The 26,370-nt window shown below is 42.6% G+C and overlaps 1 protein-coding gene across 1 annotated transcript in view; it reads right to left on the bottom strand.

Moving 5' to 3' along the window:
* The window catches only part of rtn4rl1a (reticulon 4 receptor-like 1a), an 86,098-nt gene extending 61,509 nt beyond the window's left edge, over positions 1 to 24,589 (bottom strand). The window contains exon 1 of the mRNA XM_085798622.1: positions 24,355 to 24,589. Within this exon, the coding sequence (XP_085654748.1) occupies positions 24,355 to 24,367 (13 nt within the window). The 5' untranslated portion in view covers positions 24,368 to 24,589. The remainder of the gene's footprint in view (positions 1 to 24,354) is intronic.
* Positions 24,590 to 26,370: the final 1,781 nt, after the last annotated feature.

Consider the following 26,370-nt stretch of genomic DNA (forward strand, 5'->3'; position numbering starts at 1 on the left):
CAGTGCACTCTTGACTCCCACCATTTGCATCATTCTTTTTATACAGTCGCTTTGTTTTCTGTTTATTCAAATCATTCTTTTTTCTGTCTCTTCTTAGTTCAACCATCCGTCTGACTTCATGGACAGTCTCTATGGACAGTCATGTGTCCATATCTCAGTCCTTTGGCTCAGTGTCTCCTCCTCATCTGGAGCTCTGTCTCTTAATTGGTCTGTCCATAATGCATAATGTCACTTCATAGACAGGCTCAATGCCTCTCCAGCTTCCTCACAGTCGAAGGAGAATTGATTGGTTTATCCCAGACACCACGTTGGCACAGTCAATGAACATACTCAGTAGAATGAACTCTATTCAATATGGCCAATACTCATGTCGTGTGTCTGTGTGAGAGAGGGACTGGGACTGGCAGTGGATCTGCAGTGGACTTTGAAGGACTAAAAATAATGCAGTACTTTTCTTTTTTGGAGTCCAGCCTGTTCCATAATAGAAACCAGCACACTGAACTGCGGTTTCCTGAAATACTTTTCACATTTAATATTTATTATGATGATGCCCTTTCACTGAGTACTTAGCAATTAGCACGATGGTAGGCTAAGCTTCTCTTGATGCACCACTGCTCGTACAAGAAACCAGAGTTGCAACCATTTGAGTGGGTTTACCGTAATGAGCTCCAGTGAATCAGCTAAAATATCTACAGCATGGTTACCATTGAGAGACATGAACTGTTATCATTCTGGTGATCAAAAAGATGAGCAAATTAACTCTCAAGTCATTAAAAAATCAATTAATTAAGTAATTTTCCGAGCAAAACTGTCGTCAGCATGGTCTGTGGAAAAACATAACAGTCATTTTCTCCCATTTCCTTCACTTTATTGACCAAATAACTAAAAGACGAATACGGGAAAGCAAAGAAAATAATAATTATTTGCAGCACTAATATCCATTCCCTTGCAGAAATCTCTGCAGCCTTGTGAATATTTCAGCAGAACTGTTGGCCCTGGCAATGAACATTTTGCACATGTGTTCAGAGTGAAGGCTTTGTCGATATGCTAATACAATAAAAGTGCTTTGTGCCCCACTAAATGTATGAAAGACCCTGAAAACCTGCTCCCACATCTTGGGTAGTTCTCTGTATAATGTTCATCACCAAATGAACAACAGTCAGAGTTCAGAAGAAAATAGACTTGGTTTTCATTTAGTTTGACACAAAAAAGCCTCAGTGTATCTCCATCAGGACTCCATCAAATGTTAACCTTCATGGGAATTAAAAATAAGTTTAAATATTTTCCTCTTGGTCCCATTGAAGATACCGGTTGGGAGCGCGCACATGTGGCCTAGATGTACAAAAAAAACAAAAAAAACTGGACGTTTGGACCAGGAGGTCTTCTTCATGGTCTCTTGGCCCCACCCACCTTAAAGCTGCTCAGCTATGCTATAGAGGTTAATGGGATTTCTTGGTTTCCCTCATCAAACTCATCAAATACACAATCCAACAACTCTAAAACGCTCTCGTAGACGAGTTAAATTAAAGACAATTAAAGGTAACGAACCTACTCCTAAAACTATGGGGATTATGGCAATGGGCTAATTTGCCCAAATGTTGAACTATCCCTTTAAACCAGGAAGAAAACCCTATAGATGAATATAGGAATCATTTATGTGACAGAACTGAGGCTTAGTCAGGAGAACGTATGTTTGCTGTATGTGGGACTCACTCATCGTAAGAAGCTCAGTGAGGAAACAGCTTTCCAAGGCCTTTAAGCTAATGTTACGTATTAACATGTAATCGCAATTCCTAACAGAAATGTTACATCAGGTGGTGTGTATGTGCGACACGAGTCTGTGCACACACATCTCTGTGGGCGCGGACACGTGCGCCTGTGGTTTGGATATCAGTGGCTCATTTAGAAACAAACCGAAGCTCACAGTCAGATAAGAAGCTTATCGTGTAGTGAGACCATCTCATAATTAAAATAGAATATGAATAATCTCTAGAGAGCGCGTTTCATTAATGAAATGTAACTGGTGTGTTTACTCCAATACGTATGAATGACACGTAATGATACTTGTGTCATCCTGTAATAATAACTCTGTCAGAGTACAGAATCAGCCGGGGTCTGATAATCCATCCATACAACATCAGGACTTCATCAGAAGTTAATAGTGCTGATATGTTTGCCAAGGACGCTAATGACACAGCTGACATCCGGGAAAAGTGAAAACAATCTGCAACACAAACTTTCTTCCCCCTGAATAAACTGATTAATTGATTGATTTTTTTTTGTTTCTGTCCCGGTGGAGAAGTGTTCAATTAGAAATGCAGGTCTGAGAGGAAGGGAGCGACAGCACATGCATCAGCTTGTACAAAGCAGGATTGATAAACAATAAGCTGTCAGGATGATGAAATATGCCTTTAAAGTAAAGAAAGGTAAGGGTAGGCACAAATTGGTCCAAACTCTCAAACAGGGCCGCACACTTCACAGACACACACACATACACACTCTAGTCTACACACACCTTGGGAAGTGATGAGACAGCTCGACTTTTGAATTGAAGCTGCCCATCTTTGGTCAGCCCATAAAATTCCCCTCAGAATCACAGGACTCAACCGTAAAATTCCCAGTGATAAAGGGAATATATGACAGCCCCCCTTCTCTCTCTGCTGCCCCCCACCCCCTCCATCCTCTCTCTCCCCCTCTCTGGGAGATTGCTGTGGATGGCCTGTCCCCTTTGATGTGAGTAGAGTCAGGGCTTAACTCTGCTCTGGCCTGGCTGACTGACTCCGATTCCAGAAGGTATTACCATGCTAACTCTTTAAGGTAAGCCTGCGCTCTGTTGCCTCTGGACCACAGGGGACTCCCGGGTTAATGTGGACGGATTGTAGTTGGAGGGAGAAATTGGGATGGAGGGACTGTAAACAGGCCTGGACAAAGGAGGGGGAGAAATAATGAAGTTACAGAGTTCCTGTATGCAGAGTTTTACTCTCTAACCACACATTTACACACTTTACTGAAATGTTCTTGTCACCACTTCCACTCCAAACAAGCGTCCAAATAAGTTGGCTGCCGAGGGAGGGCACTGACATGTGGATGCGGTAACAAACACATGAGACATAATTGGTTATTAGTACAGCGCTGATCCAGAGAAAAATGGAAAATAAAACATGGCGTCGCTGGAAGCAGACTCCACTCCCACACGTTGTGCAACCACCAGTGCTCATGCACGTGTGAGTACATGAAAAGCCTCTTCCCATGAGCGTGTCTGGGGAAATGCTTGTGAAACGACATTTGGAGAAGATGTAGCTGTCTTGATCTGTTGCCGAACGGAGTGTGTAAGGTCCCTGAGACTAGCAGAGGAGACAGATGGGAAGAGACGGGGCAGGTAGGAGGGAAACGCAGGCCAAAACACTTCCCGAGAGGTAGGCAGGAGGCCTGGCTCTCTGTATTAGTGTCACGTTGTTTTTACATTCATGATTGCCTATAGAAAATTGTGACTGCGTTTATTGTGTTATTGTTGGATTTGATCTTCATACAAACCAGGTTTAACACGCCTGTCTTTCACAATCATGAAGAAAAATGGATTACTCTTCTATTTTCTGACACAAAAAATAAACTGTAGATGTGTATTTGATGCCCATTTTAGCCACAGACAGCAGTTCCTATATGAGTTGTCCTTTACAATTAGTTTTTTCAGTTCAGTCGATGAATGTGAGCGTTGCTGATTCTGTTTCTCAGGGTTGCATGTGCTCAGATCAATGTCCGCTCACTGAGTAGCTCAGGCTAAAGACCCACTATAATGTATGGGACATTCATCTTGGCAATAAAATATTTTTATGAGTGATTATGTTTTTTTGAATTAGTTTAATATTCACGTCTCAGTCCCCCCCCCCCCCCTCGGCGTCAAGTCGGTGTGACGATGAAGCGTAACCTGTCTTGACAAAATAGACAAATGTACTCATCTCGGCCGCCCTAAATCTTGAGCAGCGCAGCACAAATCTGCCCCGGGGACGAATGATTTGCTCTGAGAGTTGTCTCCTGACACGGTGTTAGTCACATACATTCACAGAGATGGGGGGGTTGGGGGAGAGAAAAGCATTAGAGGAATATTATAAGTAGTTAGGTAGGTCAATAGGTCTCAGAGAGAACGACAGGGATGCACAGTAATGAGGTTTGTTTTATTTAAAAGGTCAAGCGATTCATCCTCATTTTATTGTGGCATTTGGTCCAGTTCATTAATATAAGTTGCCGTGGAACCCCGGGGGCTCGGTGTCGGAGCAGGTGCCCAGCGCCTGTCAGCGGCGCCCGTCTGCTAACTGCACCGGACGGCGTTTTGTGCGGTTGCATATGGCTCCTGCTATTACAAGACTGATTGCAGCCGTATTGATCTCGCCGGCTGAGGAATCGACCTAAAACATGTTTGACATCATCTCCTCCTCCTTCCCGCTCCATCTCTTTCACACCGTGCCCTCCGTCCTTTTCATCATTCTACAGTGTAGGCCATTTTCCTTCACCTCGGCTCCCTACCTCCTCTTACAAATCACTCTTTCACCTTTCTTCTCCTCGCGTTATCACTCTGGCTGCCATCGCTCTTCGACAAATCTCTCCTCCGCTGTTGCCGCCGCCGCCGCCGCCCCCGATCTGTCTAGACTTTTCCTCAGTTCACTTTTCGCTCCACTTTTTCTTTGCGTCTCGCACCTCTGTTTCTCTCATCCATCCATTCCTCCTACTTTGCATTCCCTGCTTCTCAAATCCATCAACCTTGCCCTTCTTGCAAAAGCATCTGTGCCCTCCACCCCCCCTCCCCTCCCCGTTCTTCTCTTCCTTCACCACTTTGTCACTTGTCCTCCCTCAGTTTTTTTTCTTCTCTTCTCTCTCTCTGCCTCTTCCAGTGTTCCCTCTCTACTTTCTGCAGTTTTTCCTTCAGCTCTCCTCTCCTGACGCCAACATGCTCGGCCTCGCCACTTGCTCTTTCTTTTTTTAACCTTGCATCTTATCATCCCTCCTTCCCTCCTTCCCTCCCAGGGTGATTAAGTGATGGTTGGGCTGGCACAGCTGGTGTAGTTGGGCAGGCGGCCCATCTTCATGACAGCTGTGCTGCAGTGTAGCTGCCAGATCCTTATTGGGGCAGTAGAACTGTAGTAATCATAACAACACAGGTCATACAGGCTTTTTGGGACTTACTGTATTATTCTGTAAGCATCTGTTGTGTTGTGTTCATCTGTTCGGTCATTACATCACCCCTGCAGCCAAAGGTGTAAAAAAAAAAGAAAAAAAAAAAGAAAAATCCTCTCCTGTGTGAAGCCCACGAGGAGGAATATCACCACCCTTCTCATCACGTGTCTCACTTTCCCGTTTCACACCATCCTCGCGGCGCTACAGCGTTAACACGTGTTTTCCGCGCGCACCTTCCGCTAAGCTAACACCTGCACAAACAACATGGATGCCTCCTCCTGTTGAGTGGGTGACATTCGCTCATGAGTCAGCGGTGTCGTCTGTTCACGCGGAGGTCACACACACCAGACAAAGGGGGTAGAACTGAGTCATGATGGGGCAGAAACTTCTGATGTAAGCACCTTTCTCCGAGCAGTAATTGAATTGTGCCAAGGCAGCGGTGCCACGACGCAGTTCTGAAGCTCGGTGAGCTGTGCTACAGTCACTGTATTAGTCACAAGCTGTTGTTGTCTACTTGCCGGGAGTTTTTTACCCCCCCCCCCCACTCTTCTCCGCACACTTGTGCATCGTCAGTTTTAGGTCATGTTGACAGCTTAAGAAGATTAATGCAGTGTTGGTTAAAGAGGGAGAGGGCGCGCTGTGGATGTCTTCACCCTTCCTCGCTCTCACCGCCGTAACGCTGTGTTCAACTGTGAGCCCAAACACACACACACACACACCGGCCTCTGTGTTGCAGTAATCATCCCCTAACAGACCCTAACCCCTCAGCATTAACCGTGCTGACACCCCCCGACACAGATGTGCATGCAGGGACAAGTCTCCCATAAACATCACGTACGTGGGACAGCAGCACAACCCCATGAAGCAGCCCTATCAACGACGGCTGCAACATCTTGACACTTTTATTTAAGGCTCGCTATATTTAATGTTGTCTCTCGCAGCACGTCCTGTAGCTCTAGGTGGTCCATTCTTATGATATCAACCCCGTAATAATCTCTCCATAATTCAAAAGCAAATATACCAGACAACTGTTAACGTGCCATAAATGAGATGTTTCATTTCCAGCCACGATCCCACATTTGAATGATTACGGACATAAAATCAAAGCTCGCTACATAAAAGGAAAACTCACTATGGATTATTACGGGCACTACCGTGGACCCATCTTGCACAAATCATTCCTAATTCGCTGACTGGAGCGGAGAGCATCCGGGCCGGTTTGGTGTTTTAAATGCATCCGCTTCACATGTTACTTCCCCACACGTTTCTCCAGTTTTTTAATCACGGTGTTGACGATAAACTGGTGATGGTTCCTAATGACTCATTTCCCTGTCTATTACATGGAAATTTAAATTTAGACTGTTCAACCAGTGGGCTGTGGTGGGTGGGGGGTGTTGGTGTTGGTGAGAGAGACGGAGTGAGCGGGTCAAGGAGGGGCTGAGCGAATCAACACAATTCACTCGGCTCTGCCATGAAGAAAAAACGGAACAGAGGATTACATGAAAGAGCTTTTATGTTCTGTGACAGCTGTAAAAACACTTTCAGTTGATCATGAAACGGTGGTGGGTCACTGTAGGTAATTAATAGGAAGTCCACATACCTGCGTTGAATGTGGTTACAGTCGAGTGGTTATATGACACAGCCTCCATACAACCTGATTTTCATTTACTGCCAAACCATGCTGGTTTTATTAGACGTCTTCTGTCCCACTTTATTCCGTGCTGGTTTACAACATCAAGCACCAGTGTGGGGAAAGGAGGGGGAAAGGAGGGGCTGCAGCTCCAGTTGTTAGTGGGTGAATGTCTAACATGCATGTCTAGATGAATGCCTAGATGCAACAGTTAAAGAGGAACTAAGCAGGATTTCTTCCGTGGCTATGCAACATTTTTACCTTAATTAAAAAGCTCCGGAGTAATTGTGATAGTTGTGATGGTTAACTACATAACTTGTGACTTGTTAAAGGACAATTCCGGGCGAATTCAACTCTGGGGTGTATTTTCATATCATTTTAGGTCTAAAAGAATGAATCTGAAGATTTTCAGTTTAATCGCTCCTGTTTTGCTGTAGTTGCGTCTGTCCCCGCGTCCCCACGGCAGCAATGAATGGGAGTGGATGTAAGTTCCGCTGTTTAGGCTGTTTCCAGCCCTCAAAGCCGCAATTTTTTTCCACAGACAGCATCAGATGGCTACTCAAACATGCACCGAGAAGTTTATTTACTTCAAGCAAGCCGACATGTTTGTAAAACTAGATCTAATTCAAAGTCTCCCGGAGTCTCGCGCGAGACCCAGTTGCCGTGCGCGGTGTGTTCACATGCAGTGGGAAAAGCTACCGTTTGTGTCATAAACACAGGAATATCAACTCTTTACTTGCTTCAAGTAAAAAAAACTTCTCGGCGCATGTTTGAGTAGCCACCTGACGCTGTCTGTGGAAAAAAATGTACACTTCAAGCAAGTAAAGAGTTGATATTCCTGTGTTTATGACACAAGCGGTAGCTCCGACTGCGCCTGAATACACCAGCACTGCAACTTCGGGCTCGCGCGAGACTCCGGGAGACTTTGAATTAGATCTAGTTTTACAAACATGTCGGCTTGCTTGAAGTAAATAAACTTCTCGGTGCATGTTTGAGTCTCCATCTGACGCTGTCTGTGGAAAAAAATTGCGGCTTTGAGGGCTGGAAACAGCCTAAACAGCGGAACTTACATCCACTCCCATTCATTGCTGCCGTGGGGACGCGGGGACAGATGCAACTACCGCAAAACAGGAGCGATTAAACTGAAAATCTTCAGATTCATTCTTTTAGACCTAAAATGATATGAAAATACACCCCAGAGTTGAATTCGCCCGGAATTGTCCTTTAAGAAGACAGAGGCTCTACCACCTGGCTCATGGCTGAAAACCAACCCAGCCCTTGTCTCTGTGCACTGCAACACAAACACGCTCCATAACCGGCAATCTTTTATTTATGATAGTTAAGACTACACAAATACACACGTCGTAGCATCGTATATGTTATATAACGTTATCCACCGCTCTATGTATTGATTTTAAACAAATGCACATGGCTGAGAGGAGGGTTAGCAAAACAGTGGAAAGCGACCAGCCTTGCATAGTTCCTCTTTAACTGGTGGTGTTCATGAATGAGATACTAAAAATGTATTAAATCAAGTTGTATTTCTAATGCTGGCGAGATTAGCCATGTAGCGCGCAAGTTACAATCATCCCTACAATATGCAATTTGCAGTATACACTATGGTACTTAATTCACTCTATAGTCCTGGTACAAAAATAGCTGTTCCATCCGGCTATTCAACAGAACAAGGACAAAACCAGCTAAAACCTAAATATGTAAAAACCCATCTGATGTATTCTGACTCACTCATTCTGGAAAGGAGCATCAGCGATGCATAAAATATAAATGTAATGTCATGAAAATGACTGCGGGTTAGTGCAGTGGTGTATAATATGATGTTGATTTACTTGAATATCACAGTGAGCACAAATTCACAACTTTTCCAGCTCTGTGAAAGTTTGTCTTTGATTACTTTTTTTTTTTTTAGTTGTGTTCCAGAAAACTCCACACTAAATCAAATAAAAGTGCATCCTGGGATTTATCTGTACAGTGTCTCCAGCTGAGCATCTACTTGTTACGTAAGACCAAGTGTGACACACATGCATACACACACAGGTGAAGGCACATGCATGCACACCGTGTGCTCATCGCCACACACAAGCCCCTTTGTGTTATGAGACTCAGAGTGGAGACACAAACAAGCTGTGGCAGCAGACAAACAACACTTTCTCACACTTCCCTCGTCTCCTGCTCTCTCACATCGCTCCATCTTTACTTCCTCTCGTCACTCGCATCAGACACAGACGGAAACAAAGTAGAAGCTTCTTCTAATTTCAGCCATTTCGTGTGTCAGTGTTTCTGCGTGGTGAGATGTGTCACAAAGAATTGCTCTATTAAAACACACAAACAAATGGAGCACTGATAGGTTATGGATTAAAAAAAAAATACATTGTACAATAGCAGATAAGTACATTGCTGGAGCTAAAAGGATTCTGTCTCAGGGAGGAAAAACTAAATCTCACCTTTGATTTTCTACAGATAAGATAGAACAACCAATTAGAAGATCCACAAACAAAATCACAAACAGGATGAGCAGAGGTCCGGTGACAGAGTCTCGACACAGATCTGGATTTGATTCATCTTCTCACTTTCTTCACTTACTCACGTCCCACAAACACAGCTACAGAGCAAAGAATAAATTACCAAACAAAGACTACTGATAAACAAATCGTTCATACTAATTTTACTTTCAGATTCATGCCTGTATTATTCATTATTCAATACCTGACATGATAAACTCGCTAACCTTCATACACCGCAGAGCCCTGTCTCACACAGCTCAACAAAACCAGTCAAGGAGTCAAGAGTCTGACACTGACAGAGGTTATGGCTGAGGTCGAGGCAGAGCAGTACGTTCCAACATGCATTTTTAGACTGCTTAGATGCAGTGATTGGTCTTATAAATAAATAAATAAATATTGAATTAGCAACAGCAAATAATTGATGATTCCAGCTTCTTAAAAAGAAATTCAATCATTTAAAAACAGCTTTATATATGTGATAGTAAAATGAACATCTTAGGGTTTTAAAGAGGACTACAGACAAAATGATTAATCAATAAATAATTGTTAGATTAATGAATATGTGAAGTCCTAAATCAAACGTATATGAGATACTAGCCTGAGTTTTATGCCGTTATCTTTGTTGCCCTATTCTTCTCACTCCTTTTTGAATATGTATTTCTATCTCTCATGTTTAAATGTTTTGTCTTATTCTCTTTTTTAATTTCCTTTTTCATATTCGAAATAAACATTTAAATCAATCAATCAATCAATCAATATGTTCTATCGCGTGACAGAATATGCTAGAGGTTGACCAGTAGAAGCGTTTTTAATACGTTTTTTTGGGACAATCACCACTTTTGTCCCAGTGCAGTCGTCTCCTGTTAGACAGACCCTGACAACGGAGGCAGCTCAGCTGTAGAAAGCACAAGTTCTGCAGAATAGAACGCCGTAAATTCTTTATTTCTTTTAGCGGGCAAACATTTATGTTGAGGCCTGTTGAATTATGAATAATCTCAGCTACACAGTGGCGTTACACTAGCCTTCTGTCTGTGTGGAGATGTGGTGCAATAAGACGATGCAGCCTGGCTGCACGGCCGGTGGATGGTGTGTAGCCATCAGCCGCCACTGTAGCCAATACTTCCACCGATAACGATAGTTGATGTCCTGTTGGTGCTGGTCCACCTCTAGTGTATGACACTGACATTTTGCCTTGAGTCTATTCTTTAAATTAAAGTTTGAGATAATTTGTTTTAGTGTCTAATTAGCTACAGAAACCTGAAATCTGAACAAAAAACAGTGTGTTGAGTAGAAAAACCAGTAACACAGCCACACAGTTTGTGTTTTCACCCGGTTAATCTGCTTATGTGGACATTTGGGGCGGCCTTAGATTTTGTGCACTCGAGTTAAGAGTGTATTATTTTAAGAGAGCTGTAACTGTAAGTGTAAGCACCAGTCAGAGGCAGATGGGCTTGTTAATGCAGTGATGTAGTTATGTAAGACCTGCTACTGCTGCCGCTCCTGTCTGTCTATACTGCAGTACAGAGAGAGAGGGAGTCTAAGTCTGCAGTCCGAGTGTGTCTGCATGTGTCTGTTTGACTGATTATATATGTGCCGACACACAATGTTTTGCCACGCGTGTGCGTGTGTGTGTGTGTAGGAACACTGTGGGACAGATGGGGATTGATGTGGTAAATCAGGAGGAATTGACTTGTTGTCCAGGGTTTGATGAACTCTTCTCCCTCTTTAACCCATCTCCTTCAATTCCCCACATGCTGGGGAACAGCCAATACAGGCTCTAAACACTTTACTACACAGACGTGGCAGGAAGGAAGAGAGAGAGACAGAAAAGCAGAAAGCCTTAGAAGCAGAGGGAACAAATAATAAAGAGCTTGTAAGGCAGTTTCTGGACATGCATATTAACACAACAATACATTTTGGGATAGTCAAGTGCTCCATTTGAGACTTGTTACATTGGTTAGACAAAACAAGATGAATAATGAATGAAAAATGACTTTTAACTACGAAGTAATTCAAGTACAGACACCGCTTCAATATGAATGGATCACATGAGGCTGAATGTCAGTGAGCAGCATTTGTTGACTGTGAAAGACATCTGGGGACCCGGGTTTTGATTTACAATGCAAAACGAGTTCGAGGCAAAATGATCTGCAGTCCAAAGCGTAGGTCCAATTGTCAAAAATAGCACTGCCACACACCAGTGAGTCCTTGAAACTGAACAAAACAAAACACAATTGTCATCACCTCCCACAAAGAACCATAAAAAGGTTTCTCTGGTCTGACGCCCCTCTGGACAGGATGCATTTATTGTCAGGGCTTTCCAATCTTGTTGATCTCTAGCAAAACTTATTTAAGGTATAGCTAGGCACAACAGGAACTTGGTTGAGCGTTTTTTTGTCATCACACTTTGAAGCTATGATGAAAATAAACAAACATTTTCTGTTAGGAAAGTAGGGATAATCGGCAGTGACATAGCATCCACCACAACCTCTTCCCTGTGAGGACGCTTTCATGACATGATGAGGAATCTCATGTGTGCTCTGCCTTTGTTCCCGAAGATCTGCCCTGCATCTAGACTAAAAACAGCCCTGCAGTTGTAACGGAGGGTCCACGGTGCACTCACTCACTCACCCATAAAGGACATGCAAACCAGACTGCCAACCGGTCATTGACCTCTTGGCAAAACAGTTTGCATTGTCGCTCGCGGTGCGGGAGAGCAGGGTTCGAACCCCACCTGGGGCAGTCCGTACCAAACACAACACAGAGGGCCAGATAAAATTGGCTACACAATAAAATGGTTGTGTCATTTCAGTGTCTGTTCGACAATGTAATATGATCTGCAAAGGCTGATTTGCAACTTTTTACATGTGTTAATTAACTACAGTTATTTAAAGGGACAACAAGGAGTTTCTCCATCGGCAGAACAAAAAATTCCGCAACAATAAAAAAGTCTCATATTAATGTGGATGAATCTACGTTACCCACACTTGTTAATGGGTCCATTTTCGATAAATATATCGTTTTGTCTCTATCGTTATTTTGTTATTATTAGTAGTGGTGGAAATGCTGGGCGAGCCGACCAGCATTTCTTTACTTTCGGTTTTGCGGACGCTGCCCGGGCGAGTCATGAGAATAACGCCGCCGAATCACCGTTTATGGTCGGGACTACGACGGTATGTGATCGTCTTCGAACCTCTGACTTTAATTCTTGATGAGTGAAAACATGAGTCTGTCTTGCACCGGTCAAAGAATTTCATGGTGCGCGGAGGCTCATAAATGTAGTGTGAAAACGCTTCGCTTTTCCAAAACTCCTCGTTGTCCCTTTAAAAGAACATAATCCTGTTGCAATTATGTTTCCATCAAAATGTTTCCGTGGTTGCAGTTGGGATCCATGTTGCAAAGTCATCTACAGCAGTGTGTGCTTGCATGTAGCATCATGGCAGATGTTGCCACGTTAAATGTTTTCTTCCCAGAGGGCTCAGTGTTGCACCGCCCGCCTCCCCCTCCACCTCCACCTCGTTTTCAAGATAGCCTACTGTCTTATCTCCAAGGCATGACAAACAGGGATATAAAGTGATGGACCAAAAGAAGTTGCTGAGTGATGGTAACTGCCTCACAACTTGGACTAGACGTGTTTGCAATGATGACTCAGCCACTTCAAACAAGAAACTCTCCCCTAGTGTTTCAGGTATCTTGTCCACCGTGCAGCAGCCTTCATGTGAGGGCAGGTCTGCTGCAGGACGGGGCCGTTCACAGAGGCCATGGTAAACACCTCGCTACTTACTTATTACTTATTTTTCTGTCTCAGCAAGTTCTGTTTCCATGGTAATACCCAGCGTATTCCATTTATTTATGTTTGCAGGGCTGTTTGTAATCAGGAGACAAAGATGGATATCAAGGGCTTATCTAGAAGAAAACCTGGCGTAGGAGCTGTCGGCTACAAAAGACCCAACGCATGCAAACATGTTTCAGGGAACGCGAGTGGCACATATAAGAATACCAGGCGTGTGGATTAGGCGAAGACAAGCTTTAAATAAAGGAGGGAGGCGGGTTGAGGAAAGGCAAGAGAGAGGGAGTGAAAAGGATGGACTGAGCCGTGTGATCTGCCGTGGGGGAGAGCAGCAAGCCTTTACTGCTGAGAGCTGTGGACCCCAAAACGCCTTATCGGAAACCAAAACAGCTATCAATTATTCAACAGGTACAGAGCGAACCAGCTACAGAGGAGAAGACATGGGAGGAGAGGAGATTTGAGGGGAGAGGAGGGATAGTGGAGATATATCCTGCATGGGAGTTAGACACAAAGGATTTGAATTTTTCTTTTCCCTGTCAGTGTGTTGAGCAATGTGCTGTGTGCTGTGTGTTCATCGATAATGCAGCCATCAGTTTTTGACTTAATGCCTCAGCAACTATGAATAAATCTGGGACTCTGAGGTTAGCATCAGCCCGCTGACGATTATGCGCAAGTTGATGGATTTAGATTAAAGGAATAGTTCGATATTTTAGAGGATACGTTTTCTTACAGTTGAATGTATCGTTATATCTTGTTTTTTTTTACATAATGGTGAGAAATGTTCAAATTAAAATGAGTGCCTTCAGGCAATGTCACATGTTGCATCTATTTCTTGGTGCAGTGACTCTCTGATTGTGTGCTCGTCAATCTGGCAAGTGGCATCGCAGCTTGATGGAGAAACTCCTGTTTGTTGAGAAATAGCTCAAACACGTGACTCACCACAGAGTCTAATTTATATTTTTAGATTTCTATGTATGTATCAAACAAACACAAAGATGCACTGTTGCTTGGTAAAGTTTCAAGGTGCTTCCCCTACCTCCGGCTTTAATGCTTAGCTTAAGCTACTGTTATATAGCTCTGTGCTTAGTGCAAAGAAGACTGATATGATATCCATCCTCTTATCGCGTTCTCAGAAATCTGTTATACACACTTAAAGTTTATGGTCTGTGAGATGAGGCGTGCCAGCATTAACATTAATAATAGTGGCTCATTCACCTGCAAGTGACTGGCTTGTCAAACTATGACAGGAAAATACAAGAGTTGCAGAGAGAGACAGGAAATCTCACACATACACACACACACACACACACACACACACACACACATCCTTGTAAATCTATCTTTGTGAGGACACTCATTGACATAATGTATTCCCTAGCCCCTTACCCTAACCTTAACCATCCAAAACAAATGCCTAAACTTAAGCATTACTCTTAACCTAATTTAAACCTAATTATGACCTAAAGTCTTAACCCTCAAACAGCCACTGGAAAAAGTGAGGAGCGGCCAAAATGTCCTCACTCTGTTGGTTAAAAACTCTTTCCGTTCCTCACAACGTAGTATGTACAACACACACACACACACACACACACACACAGCTCCAGTCCAGTCCCTTGTCACTTGCCACCAGCTCTCTCTCTTATTCTCCAGGTGAAGTCTCTTTCCAGATTATCACTTATTTTCTTCCTATGTCATTTCACACTTTCTCTGTAGCTTTCTGCATGTCTGCCTTGACATTACATACACACACTTTAACACACACACATTTACAAAAGTGTTCCTAATGGCGGTGTTCATGCTATGCGATCACACACACATTTGTGTCACTTTCATCCCAAAACTTTCTCCCACTCAGACACACCCATGCCGCTCACTTTCTCCTCCCCTCTCTCTCTCTCTCTCTCTCTCTCATACACACTCATACACACAAACAAATGCACATACTGTACAGTCATGCACAGCCGGCCCCGGTGCCGTTGCTAAGTGAACCTACCATCAGAGGCCTCCACAGGACTCCTGATGGGGCGTAAATGTCTGATTTGATTGGGCACTCCACTCACACGGGACCTTCCTGCTGCGTGTGCACCGGGCTCTCAAGGTGAACCGCCGAGATTCATAAGCAAATTAGTGCGCCGCCGTATTTATGAACACTTCAGCAACAACTGTACTGCAGCTGCGATTAAACAAGCAGCATCAGTCTAATTAGAGAGAGCCGAGGCATAAACCATTTCCACTTTGTTCACACCAAAAAAAAAAAAAAAAAAAAGTGTTAGTAACGGTAAGACCAGCACAGCAAAACAAACAATGCAAAAAAATAGTGCAGAGTAATGTTTCCTCTGCTACGGCTGGATCCAGTAACCTGCTCTGTAACCTGCAGAGAAAAAAGTGAGAGCAGAACAGCGTGTTTGTACGAAAAGATAAGTGTGTGATTGAGCTTAAGAAAGTTGGACTGAAACACTGCAGGGCCATTTCATGCTCATACTGCATCATTTGTAAGACTTTGGTGTTCAAAACAATCCCTGCTCATTAAGCGATTCTTTTTCTTTTCTTTCTTTTTAATTTTAGCATCGTGTTGGTGAGAACGCAGAAGCTGAGAGCTTGTGAAACACAAACATGCCCCCCCCCCCCCCCCCCCCCTCCCTCCCCACACTACCCCGTAATTATTTCAACGCATTTATACACAGAGCATTGATTGGAAATGGTATTCACATGCCAGAAAATTGTGGTGCGACTTGAGGATGAGGCTGAACAGAGCGGGCAGACCTCGCCGAGCTCACACACAGCAGAAGAAAGGAGTCAGTGAGTGACCTTGAGATCAGGCAGGAGGAGCTGTTGCAAAGGTCATTGATATGCACAGCCATCGCACGGACACTCACTGCGTGTGGCAGCGTGCGTGTGTGTGAATGTGCTGGTTGTGTGTGGTGATGCGTTACATCCTGTTCTCCGCTGTGACTTGCATCAGAGATGTAATTGATTATCATATGAATTTGATTCCAGTCATCGCATCCCAAGATGATTGAGCTCTCTAATGTGATAAATACGGTGGCCTGGAGGTGCAAATCAACATTACAAAACATAAAACACTTTTACAAATTCTGAAACAAATTTACATTTCAGAAAACAAAACTACAAGTCTTAAAACAAAGTTACATTTCAGAAAACAAATTTACATTTTAGAAAACAAAATTACATCTCAGAAAACACATTTACAAGTTGCAAAACAAAATTACAATTCAGAAAACAAATTTACAAGATGCAAAACAAAATTACATTTCAGAAAAAAAAATTACAAGTTGTAAAACAAAATTACATTTCAGAAAACAAATTTACAAATTGCAAAACAAATTTACATTTCAGAAAACAAAATGACAAATAACATAACACTTTTACAAAGACCAAAACACTTTTACAATATCTGAAACAAATTTACATTTCAGAAAACAAATTTACAAGACACCAAACACTTTTACAAACACCAAGACACATTTACAAGTGGCAAAACACTTTGACAAACTGCAGAAACAAATTTACAAAAAGGCCAACATCAACCGGAAAGGGAATGTACCAACCCCGGGGTTTTTCAAAATAAAACCAAAAATAAGAAAACGAAAAAACAACTCTTTTTCTCAGTATTCGTTTCCAAAACTAAAATGAAAAACGGATAACGACTCGTTTTTTCAGTTTTCGATTTTATGCTCAAATGAATAATGGAAAAAAACGGATAACGAGCGTTTCTCGTTTCATGTTTCATGCAATTTTGATCTGAAGTGCAATGAGCCGGAAATGACCGTGATCCGGAAGTGACAGTCTCTGCCTTTACTGCTAGAGCCCGCAAAGTAAAGGATAATGTATAGTTCGGAACCTGAAGGGGTTTATTTCTCCATAACAACCGACCAACTATACATTATCCTGCTTATTACACGGTTTACGACTGAAATTAATTTGAAACATATGTTGATCAAAATACATGTCAGCCCGAGTCAAACGTAACCTGTACTGACGTAATTGACTATATTCATGGAGACCACTGACACCTGCGTGATTGAGTGGCTCACAGAGGTAGACATATAGTTTCTGACGCATGGACTTTTGCTGAAGCAGGATCGAGTCCGGCTCCACGCGAATATGTGAAGATTATTTTTTCTTCACTTTATTTTTTTTCATGTGGCTGGTACGTAGCTCACTCACAGCAGCATATTCGCTGCAGTAGATGTGAACTGTGGCTTGAAACTCGCTGTTACTGTAATATGTTGTGTTGTGACGGAAGCGCAAAACAGCTGCAGCTGTTCCGTACGGTAACCAGTTAAATCAGAAACCAGTTGGGCCATAACACCGGCCAGATGCTGCTCTCTGATTGGTCCATCGCTGCGACCGTCGTCAAGTATAACAGACCGCTGCTAGGGACGCTGCTCTGATCAGCGCAGCTAGGAAAAGAGAAACTATGCAGGATATTTACCTTTTACCGTCATTAAACAGCTTCGGACTAATTGTGATTTTAGATGTGTGATGAAATGACTTGTAACTTGTTACAAGCAGAGTGGAGGCTGCTTCCACGTCGTGGCTGGAAACCAAACCTGCATCAGAGCCTCTGATCCATAGACTGTATAAAAAGCTCTGACCCGGTGTCAGCTCTCCTCTCGTCCCGGTGGCACCGCGAGTCCGCGACACAAACGCACCCCGTAAACAGTAAATCTCTTGTTTATGACAGATACCACTACACACATTGTAACACTGTATCAATCAATCGATCCACTGATTGATTATCAAAATTCCATACAACCTGTCGGGGTTTATTTATCGCGAATATGCTGCTGTGAGTGAGCACTACGTACCAGCCACATGAAAAAAAATAAAGTGAAGAAAAAATAATCTTCACATATTCGCGTGGAGCCGGACTCGATCCTGCTTCAGCAAAAGTCCATGCGTCAGAAACTACCTGTCTACCTCTGTGAGCCACTCAATCACGCAGGTGTCAGTGGTCTCCATGAATATAGTCAATTACGTCAGTACAGGTTACGTTTGACTCGGGCTGACATGTATTTTGATCAACATATGTTTCAAATTAATTTCAGTCGTAAACCGTGTAATAAGCAGGATAATGTATAGTTGGTCGGTTGTTATGGAGAAATAAACCCCTTCAGGTTCCGAACTATACATTATCCTTTACTTTGCGGGCTCTAGCAGTAAAGGCAGAGACTGTCACTTCCGGATCACGGTCATTTCCGGCTCATTGCACTTCAGATCAAAATTGCATGAAACATGAAACGAGAAACGCTCGTTATCCGTTTTTTTTCCATTATTCATTTGAGCATAAAATCGAAAACTGAAAAAACGAGTCGTTATCCGTTTTTCATTTTAGTTTTGGAAACGAATACTGAGAAAAAGAGTTGTTTTTTCGTTTTCTTATTTTTGGTTTTATTTTGAAAAACCCCGGGGTTGGTACATTCCCTTTCCGGTTGATGTTGGCCTTTTTGTAAATTTGTTTCTGCAGTTTGTCAAAGTGTTTTGCCACTTGTAAATGTGTCTTGGTGTTTGTAAAAGTGTTTGGTGTCTTGTAAATTTGTTTTCTGAAATGTAAATTTGTTTCAGATATTGTAAAAGTGTTTTGGTCTTTGTAAAAGTGTTATGTTATTTGTCATTTTGTTTTCTGAAATGTAAATTTGTTTTGCAATTTGTAAATTTGTTTTCTGAAATGTAATTTTGTTTTACAACTTGTAATTTTTTTTTCTGAAATGTAATTTTGTTTTACAACTTGTAATTTTTTTTTCTGAAATGTAATTTTGTTTTGCATCTTGTAAATTTGTTTTCTGAATTGTAATTTTGTTTTGCAACTTGTAAATGTGTTTTCTGAGATGTAATTTTGTTTTCTAAAATGTAATTTTGTTTTCTGAAATGTAAATTTGTTTTCTGAAATGTAACTTTGTTTTAAGACTTGTAGTTTTGTTTTCTGAAATGTAAATTTGTTTCAGAATTTGTAAAAGTGTTTTATGTTTTGTAATGTTGATTTGCACCTCCAGGCCACCGTAGATAAATCCACAGAATCTGCGAGAAGAATGGCGTCCTCGTATTGTGTCCCTCTGTCTAATCTGTAAAATCTGGCCACTGCCTCAGGATGTCACTACTGCAAGAGCAAATTTGGATCAATCTCAGCACTCAATTAGCCCACCATTTGGTGCTTCACGACCCGAATAAACATTTTGTCGCAAATCCATATGTTATTATCATCCACCAAGGCTATCATAGATGCTTGTAAATAGACACACACGCACTCACACACACGCGTGTGCGTGGCAACACAAAAGAGTAACGGCAGCCTCTAATTGTTTGACTGTAGACTTGACAATGGCCTGTGGGCAGAATGTATGTGTGCCAATGTAAGCGTCAGATGAGAGAGAGAAAGGATGTGACATTAGTCTTTGTCACCATGCCATCAGATACAGTTTATGCTAATAAACTGTTTTGATGATTGTACACATTTTGAAAAATAGATGAAATGAAATTCATGCGACGAGAATGCACGCAGGTTTGCAGATGATGAATTATTTCAACCTAATTAGCTTGAATGACTTATTGCTTTGAATTACACACAGGTCACTGTTGGTGCATGAATGTGCAGCATGTACTGAAAACGTTTGGGTTGGATGAGGACAAATTTCTCTTTTGTTAAAGCTCAAGTTGAGCAGGAACTCCATTCTGCTGCTGGAAAGTTTCATAATCAGGCCAGATTTTATTCACATTTAGGCCCCTGAGAAAGCCATTGGCCCTGGAGCTAGGCTGAGGCTATAGTCTGAATGAACAGTGACTTGCAATTTTACCGTCGCATATTGATATTGATCAGTGGATTTCAGTACAAAGCTGAAGTTAGTTATAGATTATCATGGCTGAAGGTAATATCACAGAACATTTCACTAGTTCAGATATTGCACGTTTTTTGTGGATTACAGTGCTTTCATTGGAGGAACCAAGAAGGAAAAGCGAGAGGATGAAATTAAATTAAGTAATGATAAGGGAGCAGAGACTGTGTTGTGCCTTTAGAAGTTCAAGTTCACCACTCAAAGATGTAGGAGCAGTAATTTTTCAAAAGTGTGACATTATTCTCCCAAAATGTCAAACGATCTCATCAAACCCGCACTTTGTACTCCTTTGTACGGCTTCTCTGAGATGTAACTCACTAAAATCTGAACACGTAGACGTGATACATCATTTTTTTGGATTCAGCCTGACTTGCACTTCCCCTGGATGTCATTATCTCTTATGCCCATTGTGAATAAATCTAATTAGAATCATGGATGAAAAAAGGTTCTGGTTTTAACTCACCAGCACCTCCCTGAAAACGGTTGCATTTTTAAGCTTTTTCCCACTTGAAACTAGGGCTGTTCGATTTTGCCCAAAAATAAAATCAAGATTTTCTTCTCTCAAAAACCGATTTCCAATTACAATTTTTTTGTGAAACTATTTTATGTGTGCTGTTTGTTCTGTTTGGACCTGGAGGCTAAAAGTCAGTCAGTCTGTCTGTCTACTATACTAAAATGTGACGTCAACCAACTGCGTTGTCACCAGAACAGTAGACGTCCGACACGAGAATCAAATAATTTTACACACCGACAGCAGCGACCACTGATCTGTTCCAGCACTGTTGTTATTCTGTCACCTGAGTTAAATGGTCCGTGGTGATATATCGACCCCACCCCCGCTGAAGAACTCAGCTGTAATGGAAAAAGACCTAAACCGAGTCGAGTCGAGCCGAGCTGTAACTGTGTAGTAGAAAGAGGCTGTTGTTCTTTTTGGCAATAAAATCCTCGTTGGCCTTAGCCAAACGCCGAGATGTTTGTTGGGGAAAGCGTGATGGGAGCAAGTCACTACGGTAACCCAGTGCAGCCCAGATACAGTACATGAACGCGGGCTGTACCGTAATTACCCTAGTTAGGGTACGATTTACGATTTCACGTTTTTAATAACAAAATAAATAATTGTGATTAAGATTTTAAAACGATTAATCGAACAGGCCTACTTCAAACAAGGCCTGTGAGAATTTTTTTATCCATCCATGATGTGGACAATGCAATCAGACACTCTTACAGTAGTAGCCAAATGATATTCAATGCAGTGTACCAGTCTATACTTTGCAAGAACATATGCACATTAATTCAGGCACAAATTATAGTTTCTGATAACTGCTAACAACTGTTTTACAATTTCAGTTTCTCCCTGTGTAAATTTCTTGACACAGCACCGCTCTGCGTGCACCAAACTACACATTATGTTGTCATCGCTTTAGGTCAAAAGGCATTCAATAAATTCACTGTATTTATTTGTCACTCCAGTTCAAGGATATATATACATATACATCCGCAGCCTGTTCTTCAGACGTTTGCATGCTCTTATCTCAGGTTTTGAGTCACATACATGTATCTATCTTAAAACTCCAGAGGAGAGCACTTTGCCTTCTGACATAGACTCAGGAGTCTCCTCTGAATGATGCCATCAATTTCGCTGTGTCTCTTATTCTAAAAATCTACGTCAAGTTGGCATCAGATTGGATTAAGTTCAATTGAGAGTAGAGTGATGGGTGGAATGACGATAAAAAAGATGTTTGTACTGATCATTTACACTTGATTTATTTGTCAGGACTGTAAAACCTCTCCCACACGCCTGTTAAATTCACTCTCACGCTGATTCCTGATCAGAATAAACATGGCCTTTGTTCATTAAGTACTCCCTTGCTCTGATTTACAGGTAGCAAATGAACAGTGTAAATTAATTATTCATTTTTTGAATAAGCTGATATGTTTGTAATCATTTTATTGCTCCCTCAGTAATATCCATAAAATGCCACATATTTGCATGTTTTGCTTTTCTTGCAAATATATGATAGTGAAATTTAACATCTTTTGGATCTGGACTGTTGGTTAGATAACCAGAAAGATGAAACTAATATAACTTGTAGTTCTTTACTCATTATTGTCCACTATAATGAACATTTTTCACAATTTTCTTACATTTTATATACAAAGTAATCAATTGAAAAAAATACCGGTAATAGCCAAATGAATAAACGATAAGAAGATGCGTTGGTTATGAGTGAACACATGAAAGATACAAATGAAACTCAGTAATGGGAGGGCCTTCCATTTGTGTTGATTTTAATAAGATAGTTTGTGTTCTTAATTAAATTTGAGGGTTGGACAGGTTTTTGTTCACACAGGGTCCGTGTAGAAAAAAGAAACTATAGATAAATATAGAGACAACTGAAAGTGGGAGACAGAGGCAAGTAAGGGAAACAAATCCAGCTTCAAACAAGCTGGGAAACAAAGCTTCGGCAGCCTCCCAAACCAGCCAGCTAGGAGCCAATCAGCCTGCCAGGCCTCTCTCCTCTCCGACTGAGGCTGGCAGCGGGAGCCGGCCAAGCAGAGAGATAGAGAGAGAACGAGTGACGGACAAGGAGAGAAAGAGAGAGGGAGTTTCATTACACAAAAACACTTATCCTCCGTCTCCTCACTCGCTTCCCTTTGTTTTTATCCCACCACCGAGAGATACCGTGGGTAAAGGTGACAGACATAGATAACTGTATCTCAGGCAGACTGCACAATTACTCTGAATTTTATTATTGTTACTGACAGTCACATATTTGTAGGAGGAGATACAAAGCAGCGCATCATCACCACTGTGTGTGCATGTGTGTGTGTGTGTGTGTGTATGTGTCTTTGTGGGTGGGTGCTCTCCATCTGAAATTACAGGGAGATTAAAATTAAAGCTTGTCTCCCTCTAGCCAGCGCGCTCTCTCCGTCTCTCTTTTGCTCTGTCATACACGCACACACACACACACACACACAATGACAGCACTAATCAGCCCTCTGTCAAGCCCATTTGGTCCCACCCTTAATGAGGAGATCGCCCAGCTTGTGCCCTGACTTGGGCCAACCAAGTGAGCTAATAGATAATGATGTGCATGGATGTGTGCGTGTTGTTTCCCTCCTCTGCGTTGGGCTGCATTGAAATGACAAATGACAGACTTCCCGTGTCTCTATTAAAGAATGTTTTTCTATTATGAGGGGGAGGGGAGGGGGATTGGCAGATGAGTCACCACTCCACAAATACTTCTCTTTCAAATGTGTGTATGTGTGTATCTATGTGTGTGTGTGTGTGTGTGTGTGTGTGTGTGTGTGTGTGTGTGTGTGTGTGTGTGTGTGTGTGTGTGCACTTTCCTGTTTTGCATCATATTTTAACTAAAACAGAATGGGTGTTATTTAAAAGATGGAGTGCAGTTTTTTTTTCTTTAAGGATCTGTCAAAGTGATGTTAACGAGGCCTCCTATTTGTCACACATGTGCACGCTCATCTGCGCATGCACGCGCTGCGAGGGAGGCAGAGTGTGAGGGATTTGGAGCTTCTCCTGTCAACACATGCACAGGCAAGGTCACTGTGGTAAAAACCTCATACATTTTCTCACCACAAAGCAGCCGCGTGTCACTGTGAGTGTAAACAGCAAGGTGGCGGGCGCGTGCCTGCCAGTTTTTATCCTCTGTGGGGCCCGCGAGGAGCCGGAGCCACCCTCTGTCTGTCCCTCAGTGCTCCGGTCTAAACATCCTGATGTGTGTGTGTGTGTGTGTGTGTGTGTGTGTGTGTGTGTGTGTGTGTGTGTGTGTGTGTGTGTGTGTGTGTGTGTGTGTGTGTGTGTGTGTGTACCGCCTCACTCTGTCTACACACTTTAACCACACAACGGTGCACTCATATGGCTGAAGCGCGCGCGCACAGGGTGCCCAACCAGATGTAACTTTTATCACAAAAGCAGCAATTTAAACTTTTTTTCTTTTTCTTTTTTTTAACAACAGTCTCACTCTCACGCGCTCTCTTTCTCCCCCTTCTCCCTCGCGCACACTCGCGCGCGCGCCGAAAACAGCACCTGCCATTCTCGTGCAGCCAAGTCCTCCAAACTGCAGTGCGGCAGCGGTTCGCTATTTTAAGAATATTTTTTACATGAAGTGGATAAATATTTAATTGTCCTTCCAGTCCCGGCCGACAGAGCGGCTGAAGGACGGCCAGGAAGTAGTTAAAGCAGCGGAGAGAGAGAGAGGCTCGTCTGCGACTCCATTTGGCCAGAAAATCTTTAAATAGGCTAAAGAAAAGCACTCCAAGAATTTGTACCAACTCTTTCTCTCAACGCACACGCACACCAATGCACACTCACCCACACGCGCTCCCCATCACCAGCAACAAAAACAAGTGAATTAGTCTTCCTCTTACCTCGTCTGAACATGTTGGCAGCGGCTGTTTGGACCGTCTAGTAGTGTCCGTGCTGGAGTAGCATCCTTGTGAGAGTCCAGTCCGGCGCTGCTGCTCTTCACTAAATTGTTATTTTGATTCCCTGTGACTGCTGGCGGCCAGGCTGGAGTCTGGTCTCCTCGGTGGCTGTTGTTGTTTTATCGGGTAAAGACGGTCGGAGGAAGAGAAGGAGGAGGAGGTAGTGGTGTTGGTGGTGGTGAAGGAGGAAAAGGAGGAGGAGGAGGAGGATGAGTAGGGGGTCGGGTGGTGTCGAAAATAGAAGGTCCGCCACCGGTGGGCAACAAACGAACTTGTCTCTTCCGCAGTTCTGTCTGAAAGAGGTTGAAGGAGAGGGGGGGAAACACGCTGTCCCGTCCCAACCTCACTCTGATGTGTCTCAGTGATGTTTCAACTCACCTCCATCTGCTGTTCATGATTGAATGACAAGCATCCTGACTTTATGTGATGCTCTTCCCCCCCACGGATCTCAGAGCAGCGTGCTGTCAGGAGAGAAGAAACAGCAGAGGAAAGTTCCTGCTTTATGTCTTCATTTCATCATCACCTCCCTCCTGTCGGCTTGTCAGGGTGCAGGTCAGGTACAGACCGGGCTACAGTGAGCAGAGTGCGGATCGGCGGTGTGAGTCAGTGTCGTCCACTGTCTCTGTTACCGGAGAGCTCCGAGGCAGCCGCTTCAATCCCCCTCCCACAGCGAGATGTGACTGATGAAAGCCGGAACATCTCTCTCTCTCTCTCTCTCTCTCTCTCTCTCTCTCTCTCTCTCTCTCTCTCCACATTGAATAGAAAGTGCTTTATTGAATTCACAGGGAGGAGGAAGCCTACATGTTTATGAAGCAGTGCAAGATTCAACCTCAATTCCTGCACCCTCTCCTTCTCCCACTTTCCAGTCTCTCTGTGCTGCTCCTTTATCTCCCTAAGTTTAATTTCATTGCCAAAAAAATAAAGTGCAGGCTTTGGGCGCCAATGTTGCATAATCAGCATTAGTACTAAAGGTTCCAGTTTAATTAATTTACTCTCTCCTCTTCATGATCGATCATCCTCTTAGTCTTCACTCATTTACTCTCTCTCTCTCCGTTTCACTGTCAAATTCTAAGATTGCTTTAGCAAGTAGCCCACAGGATGTTGTAGACCTACTGCATGGTTTGCAGTTGAAGCATAATGATTCAGAATAAGGAAAAAAAATACAGCAAATGACCAGTGCATTATAAGTTGACCTATGTGAAGTACAATTTAAGAATCGAATACAGTATAATGTTTTCAGGGGAAGATTTTAAAGTGAGCAGGACGAAAATCCAGAATAGGATTTTTATCAGTGATGCAGATTTACTAAGTTCTGCAGCCTATAGCTCAGTGCAATTTTAAGATATCTGTTCTTCACTCTCTTTTTATTACCCCATATGGCCTGCTTGGTCTCAACACATTTCACTGAGACGTATTGGACATTTATCGTTTATGTGATAGCTGTAGTTTCTTACTCTGCAGATTTATTCTATCACATAGAAATATATGAGTTTCTTAGTTTAGCCCCTCCTCCATCAGCTGCAGCTCAGCAGACAGCCTATCATCAATAAACTCAAGAGCGACCTTTTTCTTTCATTTTAATCAATTTTCTTCAAATCACTCAATTACCTGTAATTAATTTAATTTATTATTATTATTAAAAATGAAAATTGAAATCTGTCTTTGTTTGCTGTTGCACTCAAACTGCAGTCAGCACCCTTTTTTTTCTCTCCTTTACTCTGCTTGAAATGTGTGTGGAGCTTGAGTTGATTTCATTGTCCATAGTTCAGAAAGCCACACATCTGTGTTATAAGGTCCCACAATCATATTACCATGGACTCTTCCCACAGTTGACCAACTACCAAACTGTGTAACCAGGCTAGAGAAGGTGTGGTCGGGGAGGTGACCCCAATGGCCACTCTCACCAAGCTTCATCTAGGGGTTTCCATGATTAATAATGACTGATAATTATTTGTTTTT

This window comes from Trachurus japonicus, chromosome 14 (assembly GCF_045865225.1).
Source record: "Trachurus japonicus isolate A0001 chromosome 14, Traja_1.0".
Taxonomy (NCBI): Eukaryota; Metazoa; Chordata; class Actinopteri; order Carangiformes; family Carangidae; genus Trachurus; species Trachurus japonicus.